We start from the raw sequence: 11,467 nt of genomic DNA on the forward strand, positions 1-11,467 counted from the left end.
TGTGAGGGGGGGGGGAGACTAAATGAAGGTGTGTGGGGGGGGGGGGAGACTAACTGAAGGTGTGTGGGGGAGACTAACTGAAGGTGTGTGGGGGGGGAGACTAACTGAAGGTGTGTGTGGGGGAGACTAACTGAAGGTGTGTGTGGGGGAGACTAACTGAAGGTGTGTGTGGGGGAGAGACTAACTGAAGGTGTGGGGGGGGGGGGAGAGACTAACTGAAGGTGTGTGGGGGGGGGGAGACTAACTGAAGGTGTGTGTGGGGGAGACTAACTGAAGGTGTGTGTGGGGGAGACTAACTGAACTTGAACTTGCAGGAAGATTGTTCCCGATGTTGGGGAAGTCCAGGACAAGGGGTCACAGCTTAAGGATAAAGGGGAAATCCTTTAGAACCGAGATGAGGAAAACTTTTTTCACACAGAGAGTGGTGAATCTCTGGAACTCTCTGCCACAGAGGGTAGTTGAGGCCAGTTCATTGGCTATATTTAAGAGGGAGTTAGATGTGGCCCTTGTGGCTAAGGGGTCAGAGGGTATGGAGAGAAGGCAGGTACAGGGTACTGAGTTGGATGATCAGCCATGATCATATTAAATGGCGGTGCAGGCTCGAAGGGCCGAATGGCCTACTCCTGCACCTAATTTTCTATGTTTCTATGTAACTGAAGGTGTGTGGGGGGAGACTAACTGAAGGTGTGTGGGGGAGACTAAATGAAGGTGTGTGGGGAAACTAACTAAACGCTCTCCTTTGGTTTTCAGCTACGGGAATGTTCTTCGGCTCCGCTCCCAGTCCCATGGGAGGGATGTCCCCAGCAATGACTCCCTGGAACCAGGGGGCCACCCCGGCATACGGAGCCTGGTCACCGAGCGTGGGTGAGTCTGACCTGCTGCCTGGCACTCTGGGCACAGCTCCCAGGGGTCAGTGCCCGCTCGCGTGCGGTTTAATACCATCACGTGTACTGAGGTACAGTGAAAAGCTTTTTTTATTGCCTGCTATCCAGTCAGCGGAAAGACTGTAGGTGATTACAATCGAGCCATCCACAGTGTACAGATACAGGATAAAGGGAATACCGTTTAATGGAAGATGAAGTCCGATTAAAGATAGTCCGAGGGTTTCCGATGAGGTGGATGGGAGGTCAGGACCGCTCTCTAGTTGGTGAGAGGACGGTTCAGTTGCCTGATAACAGATGGGAAGAGACTATCCCTGAATCTGGAGGTGTGTGCGTTTACACACTGCTGACTCGTAGGTCCAGCAGTTTGGACGGGGTTATGGTGTGGGGTTTGGACGTGTTTATGGTTTAGAGACGACGGTGATATTATGGTGTGACGTTTGCATGGGAGTTATCCTTAAATTTGGAGACGGGGTTGAGGAATATGGGGACGGGATTGGGGAATATGGGGACGGGATTGCGGAGTTTGCAGGATTATGGTTTTATTTCGTTGTCTAATGCATTTCGTTGTCTCTGTACTGTACACTGACAATGACAATTAAAATTGAATCTGAATCTGAATCTGGGGGATGACTTGATGAGATGATGGCATGACAAATGGGCGGGATGGTGGTGTGGAGTTTGGAAATGACTGGGGTGGAGATGAGTTTGGATGGGGTTACGCCACGAGGCTTGGAGATGGTTCTATGTTGTGGCGTTTGGATGGGGTGATGGCCTGGAGTTTGGAGATTTTGCCTGGGTTTATGACATGGGTTTTGGAGAAGATTTCAGACGTGATTATCATGTGGTTAGATGGGCTTCTGGTGTGAAGTTTGAATGGGGAAACTTGAATGTGAAATTTCAAGGTGAAAGCGGCCTGGAGTTTGTAGATGGGTTTGGATGGGTCTACAGTGGGGAGTTTGTAGATGGGTTTGGATGGGATTATGGTGTGGAGTTTGTAGATGGCTTTGGACGGGTCTACAGTGGGGAGTTTGTAGATGGGACTACAGTGGGGACTTTGTAGATGGGTTTGGATGGGACTATGGTGTGGAGTTTGTAGATTTTGGATGGGACAGTACGGAGCTTGTAGATGGGTTTGGAGGGGTCTACAGTGGGGAGCTTGTAGATGGGTTTGGATGGGTCTACAGTGGGGAGCTTGTAGATGGGTTTGGATGGGTCTACAGTGGGGAGTTTGTAGATGGGTTTGGATGGGTCTACAGTGGGGAGTTTTGTAGATGGGTTTGGATGGGATTATGGAGTGGAGTTTGTAGATTTTGGATGGGACAGTGCGGAGCTTGTAGATGGGTTTGGACGGGTCTACAGTGCAGAGTTTGTAGATGGGTCTACAGTGGGGAGTTTGTAGATGGGTTTGGACGGGTCTACAGTGGGGAGTTTGTAGACGGGTTTTACAGTGGGGAGTTTGTAGATGGGTTTGGACGGGTCTACAGTGGGGAGTTTGTAGATGGGTTTGGACGGGTCTACAGTGGGGAGTTTGAGATGGGTTTGGATGGGTTCTACAGTGGGGAGTTTGTAGATGGGTTTGAATGGGTCTACAGTGGGGAGTTTGTAGATGGGTTTGGATGGGTCTACAGTGGGGAGTTTGAGATGGGTTTGGATGGGTCTACAGTGGGGAGTTTGTAGATGGGTCTACAGTGCAGAGTTTGTAGATGGGTTTGGACGGGTCTACAGTGGGGAGTTTGTAGATGGGTCTACAGTGGGGAGTTTGTAGATGGGTTTGGTCGGGTTTACAGTGGGGAGTTTTGGACGTGGCTGGGCGGGTTGCTGTTGTTCACTACCCTGTGACCATCTGACTTTGCTTGTGTCTACAGGCAGTGGAATGACACCAGGAGCGGCCGGCTTCTCACCAAGTGCCGCGTCGGACGCCAGTGGCTTCAGCCCCGGTTACTCGCCCGCCTGGTCCCCCACCCCCGGGTCACCGGGGTCTCCGGGCCCCTCCAGCCCCTACATCCCGTCTCCAGGTCAGTGCCGGCCCTCTCGCCTCCCCGCCATTCAACCCAGCTTCCCCCTGCTATCCCAGCCCCGTCTGGTTCACAACGTCACAAGTGATAGGAACAGACTCGGGGACATTCGGCCCATCAAGTCTACTCCACCATTCAGTCATGGCTGATCTATCTCTGTTGGAAAAATATCCACGAGAGCCCCGAGTACCGACGAGCGGCCATTACCCGTAAATCTCCGAGTTCGAATCGGGGCAAAACTCGGGGAGAGCTCTTTTTTTCTTTTTTTTTTTTTTTTTACCAAAAAATTTATTCAATTATTAAAAAATAATATTTACACTACAATAAAACAAGCCAGAAGCCACCACCATAAATACAATACAAACATATATCCATAATAAACTATTATACAATTATGATACAGTCCTTATTGAGGATACATTCAACACCCTGCAGAGCCCAGCGGTCCCGAAACTCCCTCAGGGTGCCCACAGACAGGGCGTATTCCCTTTCTAATCCCACCCGGGCACGGACGTAACCCCGGAAAAGGGGCAGGCAGCCGGCCCGGGTAGAGCCCTCCGCCACCTGGCGCCGTGACTCGCGGATGGCCAGCTTGGCCAGGCCCAGGAGCAACCCAACCAGGACATCTTCAGCCCTACCATCGGGGAGAGCTCTTGGAAGGAACTCTTAACGTGGGACAAGGGTCTGTAACATTCACTCTGTCACTCTCACTGTACCACTCTCTTAAGGCCAGTGAATGGGTCAGACTGTCTGCTTGTTTGGCGGGGTGGGGTAGGGTGGGGATGGTTGGACTTGGTGTCTCTGGAGTGATCCGTGGCTCTGTGTCTGGGTCTCTTCTGCCGTGACTGACCTCTCGTTTTATTCTCTCTCTCTCTCTCTCACACAGGCGGAGCGATGTCCCCCAGCTACTCCCCCACCTCTCCCGCCTACGAGCCTCGATCCCCCGGGGGCTACACCCCCCAGAGCCCCTCGTACTCGCCCACCTCCCCCTCCTACTCCCCCACCTCCCCCTTCCTACTCCCCCACCTCCCCCAACTACAGCCCCACCTCCCCCTCCTACTCTCCCACCTCCCCCTCCTACTCTCCCACCAGCCCCTCCTACTCCCCCACCAGCCCTTCCTACTCCCCCACCTCCCCCTCTTACTCCCCCACACCTCCCCCTCCTACTCCCCCCCCCTCCCCCTTCCTACTCCCCGACTTCCCCCAGTTACTCCCCCACCAGCCCCAGTTACTCTCCCACCTCCCCCTCCTACTCCCCCACCAGCCCTTCCTACTCGCCCACCTCTCCTTCCTACTCTCCCACCTCCCCCTCGTACTCTCCCACCTCCCCCTCTTACTCCCCGACCAGCCCCTCCTATTCCCCCACCTCCCCAAATTACACTCCCACCTCCCCCAACTACTCGCCCACCTCCCCCGTCCTATTCGCCCCCACCTCCCCTTCCTACACTCCCACCTCCCCAACTACTCCCCCACCTCTCCCTCCTACTCGCCCACCTCTCCCCAGCTACAGCCCCACCTCCCCTCCTCCTACTCGCCCTCCAGCCCCCGTTACACACCCCAGTCGCCCACCTACACTCCCAGCTCTCCCAGTTACAGCCCCAGCAGTCCCAGCTACTCGCCGACCAGCCCCAAGTACTCCCCGACCAGCCCGTCCTACAGCCCCAGCTCCCCGGAGTACACCCCCACCTCCCCCAAATACTCGCCCACCTCCCCCAAATACTCTCCCACCTCCCCCACCTACTCTCCCACCACACCCCAAGTACTCTCCCACCTCCCCCAAGTACTCTCCCACCTCCCCCACCTACTCGCCCACCTCCCCCGTCTACACCCCCACCTCCCCCAAATACTCTCCCACCTCCCCCACCTACTCGCCCACCTCCCCCAAGTACTCGCCCACCTCCCCCACCTACTCGCCCACCTCCCCCAAGGGCTCCACCTACTCTCCCACCTCCCCGGGCTACTCCCCCACCTCGCCCACCTACAGCCTCACCAGCCCCGCCATCAGTCCTGAGGACAGCGATGAGGAGAACTGAAGAGGAGGAGGAGGAGAGGGGAGCGAGTCTCGGGACCTCGCCCCTCCAGTCCCGACCACCACCACCTCACCGTCACCCCTCCCCGTCTGCCGAGACCTCCAGTCTCCGACTCTTTTATACCAACCTGGCGGAAAAAAGAAGCGGGAACCGCCAATTCCCGGAAGGATTTTTAACAATTTCCAAGAAGATTTGGAATGAGCGGAGATCCGAACTGTACAATTTGAATATATATATTTTTTGGACATTTTTCGATCGTGGGTGCATTTTAAACAAAGGGGTTTTTTAGGGGGGGTGAGAAAAGCTTTTTCTTCCCCCCCCTCCCCCTCTAATTCCTTTCCCCACTTTAATGCACTGCGGGATGTGTGAATTTAACATTTTAATTTCCTCTTTTTTGAGAATGATATCACTCGGGGCCCCATTTCTGAGACCTTCCCAGAGCAGGACGGGAGGCATCGTTCGAGCCACCGTGATTTATTTATACGACGTGATGTTTGAGATTTAAAGGGCGCGGGGAAGTCTTTGTTCCGCTTGGGAAGAAGCAACCCGCCATGTGGGGAGACTGGGAGGGAGGGGGGGGCTGCAAATCTTCAACCTGACTGATCGATGCTCCCCTCCGTCCCCACATCTCTGCTCAGCGCCTGCGAGCAAGCAAGGAGAAAAACCCGATCCTTCTGGGCTTGCGTTTTGATTTTTTGATTTTTATTTTGGAGGTTATATATTTGCGTGGTTGGGTTTTTCTCAAAACCAATGAATCTCGTGACCTGACCAGCGAAGAAAACTAAAAGTTTTGGTTTGGGAGGGTGTTGGTCACGCAGAGAAATGTGATTTAAAAAAAGAAAAAGCAGCTCTCGTTGTTTGCTGGTTTGTGTACAGGGCCTCTAATGGTCTCTTTTCCTGTGTTCTCTTTGGAAATATCGGAAAAGTACTTAACAATAAAGGTTTTACTAATTTTTGTGGAGTTCCGAGCTGTCGTTCTTGCTTTCTAAACCATCGTTCCTTCTTTCGGTTTAGTTTAAAGATGCAGCGTGGAGACAGTCCGCGCCGACCAGCGATCCCCGCATGCCAACACTATCCCCCACACACACACACTTTTGATTTTCCAGCATCTGCAGTTCCTTCTTGAACATTGGGAACATTTTTCCTATTTAGTAAAAGTCGCCTCTCCGTCGAGGAAGTGGGATCTTATAGAAACATCTTAAAGGATCGGACAGGCTAGATGCAGGAAGAATGTTCCCCATGTTCAAGAAGGAACTGCAGATGCTGGAAAATCGAAGGAAGACAAAAGTGCTGGAGAAACTCAGCGGGTGAGGCTGCATCTATGGAGCGAAGGAGATGGGCGACGTTTCAGGCCGAAACCCTTCTGAAAAATGTTCCCCATGTTGGGGGGGGGGGGGAAAGAGTGTAGAAGCAGGGAGTCACACACACAGTTTAAGAATAAGGGGTAAGGCCATTTAGGACTGAGATGGGGGAAAACTATGATAGTATTGATGTGGGGGGGTGGTCAGCCATGATCATAATGAATGGTGGTGCTGGCTTGAAGGGCTGAATGGCTTCCTCCTGCACCTATTTTCTATGTTTTCTACATGTTTCTTCACCCAGAGAGTTGTGAATCTGTGGGCAGCGGAGGCTGATTCACTGGTGTGTGGGGTGGGGGTGTGGTGGGGGTTGTGGGAGTGTTTAGGGGGGTGGGGTGTTAGTGGTAGAGGAGGGGGGGAGTGGAGTGGGGGTGTGAGTGTTAGTGAGGATGGGGTGTGAGTGGGGGTGGAGTGTTAGTGGGGGTGGGAGTGTTAGTGGGGGTGGGGTGTGAGTGGGGGTGGGGTGTGAGTGGGGGTGGGGTGTTAGTGAGGGTGGGGTGTTAGTGGGGGGGGGGTGTGAGTGGGGGTGGGTGTTAGTGGGGGGGGGTGTGAGTGGTGGGTGGGGGGTGGAGTGTTGAGTGTTAGGGGGGGGTGGTGTGTGTGGAGTGGGGGTGGGGTGTGAGTGGGGGGTGGAGTGTTAGTGGGGGTGGGGGTGTGAGTGGGGGTGGAGTGTTAGTGGGGGTGGGGTGTGAGTGGGGGGGGGGGGTGGAGTGTTGTGAGGGTGGGGTGTGTAGTGGGGGGGGGGTGGTGAGTGGGGGTGGTGGAGTGAGGGTGGGGGTGGGGGGGGGTGGGTGGGGGTGGGGGGGTTAGTGTTAGAGGAGGGGGGGGGGGGTGGAGTGGGGGGGTGGGGTGTTAGTGAAGATGGGGTGGGGGTGGGGTGTTAGTGGGGGTGGGGTGTGAGTGTTAGAGGGGGGGGAGTGGGTGGAGGGGGGGGTGAGTGTTAGTGGGGGGGGCAGCAGGGGCAGCAAAGGCTCCTCCAGTATCTTTGGGGAGCAGCGTGTGCGTGTGTGTGAGGTGAGTGGGTGAGCGTGCTCGTGCCCGCGGGGGGGCGGGGGGGGGAGGGGCGCGGCCTGGGGGACGCGCGCGTCGTGCGTGATGACATCGGCGGGAGGGCGTCCATCCTGACGTAAGGCAGCGCGACGGGGCCCGAGCGAGCGAGAGTGGGAGGGGAGGCCGGAGACCGACCGACATGGTGGTGGTGAGGGGGGAGGGAGGGGGTGTGTGTGGGGGCCATGGAGGGGGGGGGGGTGGGGGTGTGTGTGTGGTGAGGAGCCGGGGGGGGGGGGCGAATGTGTGGGGGGGGGGTGTGTGGCTATGTGTGTGTGGGGGGGGGAGGTGTGTGTGTGGGGGGGGGACGTGTGTGTGTGTGGGGGGGGGAGGTGTGTGTGTGGGGGGGGGGTTGGTGTGTGTGTGTGGGGGGGGGGTGTGTGGGTGTGTGGGGGGGGGAGGGGGTGTGTGTGTGGTGTGGGGGGGGGTGGTGTGTGTGTGTGGGGGGGGGGGGTGGTGTGTGTGTGTGGGGGGGGGAGGTGTGTGTGTGGGGGGGGGGGGTGGGGTGTGGTGGGGGGGGGGGGGGTGGTGTGGTGTGTGTGGGGGGGGGAGTGGTGTGTGGGTGGGGGGGGGGGGGGGGGGGTGTGTGTGGGGGTGGGGGTGTGTGTGTGTGGGGGGGGGTGGGGGGGTGTGTGTGTGTGTGTGTGGGGGGGTGTGAGTGGGGGTGTGTGTGTGGGGGGGGGGGGAGGTGTGTGTGGGGGGGGGGTGGGGGGGGGTGTGTGGTGTGTGTGTGTGTGGGGGGAGGTGTGTGTGTGGTGTGTGTGGGGGGGGTGGGTGTGTGGGGGGGGTGTGGGGGGGGAGGTGTGTGTGTGTGTGGGGGGGAGGTGTGTGTGTGTGGTGTGTTGGGGGGGAGGGGTGGGTGTGTGGGGGAGGTGTGTGTGTGGGGGGGAGGTGTGTGTGTGTGGGGGGGGAGGTGTGTGTGTGTGTGGGGGGGAGGTGTGTGTGTGTGGGGGGGATGTGTGTGTGTGTGGGGGGAGGGGCGGGGCGGGTGGGGGGGGGGGGGTGGGTGGGTGGGGGGGGAGGGGTGTGTGTGTGTGGGGGGGGGGGGTGTGGGTGTTGAGGGGTGGGGGGGAGGGTGTGTGGGTGTGGGGGGGGGAGGTGTGTGTGTGGGGGGGAGGGTGGTGTGTGTGTGGGGGGGGGAGGGTGTGTGTGTGGGGGGGGGAGGGTGTGTGTGGGGGGGGATGGTTGTGTGTGTGGGGGGGGGAGTGTGTGTGTGGTGTGTGTGGGGGGGGAGGTGTGTGGTGTGGGTGTGGGGGGGGAGGTGTGTGTGTGTGGGGGGGAGGTGTGTGTGTGGGGGGGGAGGGTGTGTGTGTGTGTGGGGGGGGAGGTGTGTGTGTGGGGGGGGAAGGGGTGTGTGTGTGTGGGGGGGGGGGGGGGGGGAGGTGTGTGTGTGTGTGGGGGGGATGGTGTGTGTGTGTGTGGGGGTGGGGGAGGTGTGTGTGTGTGTGTGTGGGGGGAGAGGTGTGTGTGTGGGGGGGGGGTGTGTGTGTTGGTGTGGGGGGTGTGGGGGGGGGGAGTGTGTGTGGGGGGGGAGGTGTGTGTGTGGTGTGTGGGGGGGGAGGTGTGTGTGGTGTGTGTGGGGGGGGAGGTGTGTGTTGTGTGTGTGGGGGGGAGGTGTGTGTGTGGGGGGGGAGGTGTGTGTGTGTGTGGGGGAGGTGTGTGTGTGTGGGGGGGGTGTGGGTGTGTGGTGTGGGTGGGGTGGTGTGTGGGGGGGGGGGGGTGTGGGTGTGGGGGGGGGGGTGTGTGCGGGGGTGTGTGTGTGTGTGCGAGCATGTGTGGGTGTGTGGGGGGGTGTGTGTGTGGTGTGTGGGGGGTGGAAGGTGTGTGTGTGTGGGGGGGTGTGTGTGATGGTGTGTGTGTGGGGGGGTGTGTGTGTGTGTGTGTGTTGTGTGGGGGGGAGTGGGTGTGTGGTGTGTGGTGGAGGGTGGAGGGGAGAGGGGGCATGTTGTGGTGGAGGGGGGGGTGTATGGACCATAATGGTGGGGAGAGGAGGGTGGGGAAAGAAGGTGTGTGGGGGGGAAAGAGGTGGCCATGGTGGTGAGGGGGGTTGAGAGGAGGGGAGGTGTAGGGGACCATGATGGCGAGGTGAGGGAGAGGGCAGAGACTGAGATATGTGGGGCGTGGGGGAGAGATAGAAAGAGAACGGGGGGAGAGTGTGTGGGATATGATGGTGGGGAGGATAGAGAAAGTGGGGAGGGGGGAGGTGTAGAGGGGGTGGGGGGGGAGGGGGGAGAGAGGACCATGATGATTGGGGGGGGGTTGAGGTTGGAGGATGCAGGGGGAGGGGGAGGGGTGGAGTGAGGTTTGAAGGGGGAGTGGGTTGGGTTCGGGGTGGGGGGAGAGTTTAAAGGGTTTAAAGGGGATGGGTAGACAGAGGGGGGGGTTATAACATTAGGGAAGGACTGAGGAGGTGATGTGTGGGAGGGGCAGTTGAAGATGAGGGGGTTTGGAGGGAGTTGAGGGGAGCAAGCGGGGGAGGGGCGGAGGGTGATGGGGAGCAGGGTGGGAGGGTGCGACGGGGAAGGGGTGGGAAGAGACGGGAGCAGGGTGGTGGGGTTGGGGTGCAGGAGGTGTGATCTCCCTGCCTGGGGAGACGGGTGAGGATGGGGGGGGGGTGGGGTGGTCATATTAAATAAGGGGTGCGACACAGTTCTCCTAACCCATTTTCCCCTCCCCCGCTTTGCCTCCCTCGCCCCTCCCCCCCTCCCCCTCAATATTTCCCCCTCTTCCCACAGTTCACCCACTATCACATCCTACACACTAGGTGCAATTTACAAATGGCCATGTGGCCCACCGAGTCCGTGCCGACCAGCGATCCCCGCACATTAACACCATCCTACACACACTAGGGACAATTTACATTTATTCCAAGCCAAGCCAAACCTGTGCGTCTTTGGGAGTGTGGGAGGAAACCGGAGCACCCGGAGAAAACCCACGCAGGTCAAGGGGAGAACGTGCAAACTCCGCACAGACAGCACCCGAGGTCAGGATGGAACCTGGGTCTCTGGCGCTGTGAGGCAGCAGCTCTACCGCTGCGCCACCTTGCATTCAAGGCATTTTTCATTTTGCCTGAATTCGAACTATTCATTTAAAACTCGTTCCCTGGTTAGGGATTCCTCTCTCGGTTTGAACTAAATATTTTATACCCAGTGTGTAGGAAGGAACTGCAGATGCTGGTGTGCACCAAAGATAGACACAAAGTGCTGGAGTAACTCAGCGGGACAGGCTGCATCTTTGGAGAGAAGGAATGGGTGATGTTTTTCTGTCAAGACCTTTCTTCAGAATCCTTTCATCTGATGGTGTCGACCTGAAACGTCGCCTATTCCTTTTCATATCTAGTGATGGATATGGGGCAAGTCCCCCAATATGAGGGGCCATAACTAAGGGAATGAAAATCTTGTTCCTGTCCCGTCTCCCCCCCACAGTTTATCTTGAGGTGTCTGGATGGATTATTGTCCCTTGTACCAAAATACTGTCAAAGGTGTAGATCCAGTTTGAAGAATAATAGTAGGATCTCGACTCTTATAGAAACATAAGATTCGTAAGGGATTGGACAGGCTAGATGCAGGAAAAATGTTCCCCATGTTGGGGGAGTCTAGAACCAGGGGTCACACACAGTTTAAGAATAAGGGGTTGGCCATTTAGGAGTGAGATGAGGTAAAACATTTTCACCCAGAGAGTTGTGAATCTGTGGAATTCTCTGCCACAGAAGGCAGTGGAGGCCGATTCACTGGATGTTTTCTAGAGAGAGTTAGATTTGGCTCTTAGGGCTAACGGAATCAAGGGTTATGGGGGAAAAGCAGGAATGGGGTACTAATTCTGGATGATCAGCCATGAACATATTGAATGGCGGTGCTGGCTCGAAGGGCACCTATTGTCTATGTTTCTATGCGAGATATATATGGCAGAGTAGACTTGATGGGCTGCATAGCCTAATTTCTATGTGTCTATGTCTCAAAACGCCACCTTCAATGGTTCTTTATTGTCACGTGTACCGAGGTATAGTGAAATTCTTTTTTTAGTTTTGGAGATACAGCATGGGAACAGGCCCTTCGGCCCACCAAGTCCGTGCCGACCAGCGATCCCCGCACACTAACACTATCCTACACACATCAGGGACAAATGACAATTTC

General features: G+C 57.0%; 2 protein-coding genes across 2 annotated transcripts in view; both read left to right on the forward strand.

The window, feature by feature from the left end:
* polr2a (RNA polymerase II subunit A) overlaps positions 1–5,887 on the forward strand; it is a 49,510-nt gene extending 43,623 nt beyond the window's left edge. Inside the window, 7 exon segments of the mRNA XM_055630726.1 lie at positions 751–864; positions 2,750–2,899; positions 3,786–3,907; positions 3,909–4,069; positions 4,071–4,351; positions 4,354–4,652; positions 4,654–5,887. Of these exon segments, the coding sequence (XP_055486701.1) occupies positions 751–864; positions 2,750–2,899; positions 3,786–3,907; positions 3,909–4,069; positions 4,071–4,351; positions 4,354–4,652; positions 4,654–4,932 (1,406 nt within the window). The 3' untranslated portion in view covers positions 4,933–5,887.
* Positions 5,888–7,410: 1,523 nt separating this feature from the next.
* Positions 7,411–11,467, forward strand: part of LOC129693995 (uncharacterized) — a 23,338-nt gene continuing 19,281 nt past the window's right edge. The window contains exon 1 of the mRNA XM_055630717.1: positions 7,411–7,485. The gene's annotated coding sequence lies outside the window, so the exon portion shown is untranslated. The remainder of the gene's footprint in view (positions 7,486–11,467) is intronic.

This window comes from Leucoraja erinacea, unplaced genomic scaffold (assembly GCF_028641065.1).
Source record: "Leucoraja erinacea ecotype New England unplaced genomic scaffold, Leri_hhj_1 Leri_51C, whole genome shotgun sequence".
Taxonomy (NCBI): Eukaryota; Metazoa; Chordata; class Chondrichthyes; order Rajiformes; family Rajidae; genus Leucoraja; species Leucoraja erinaceus.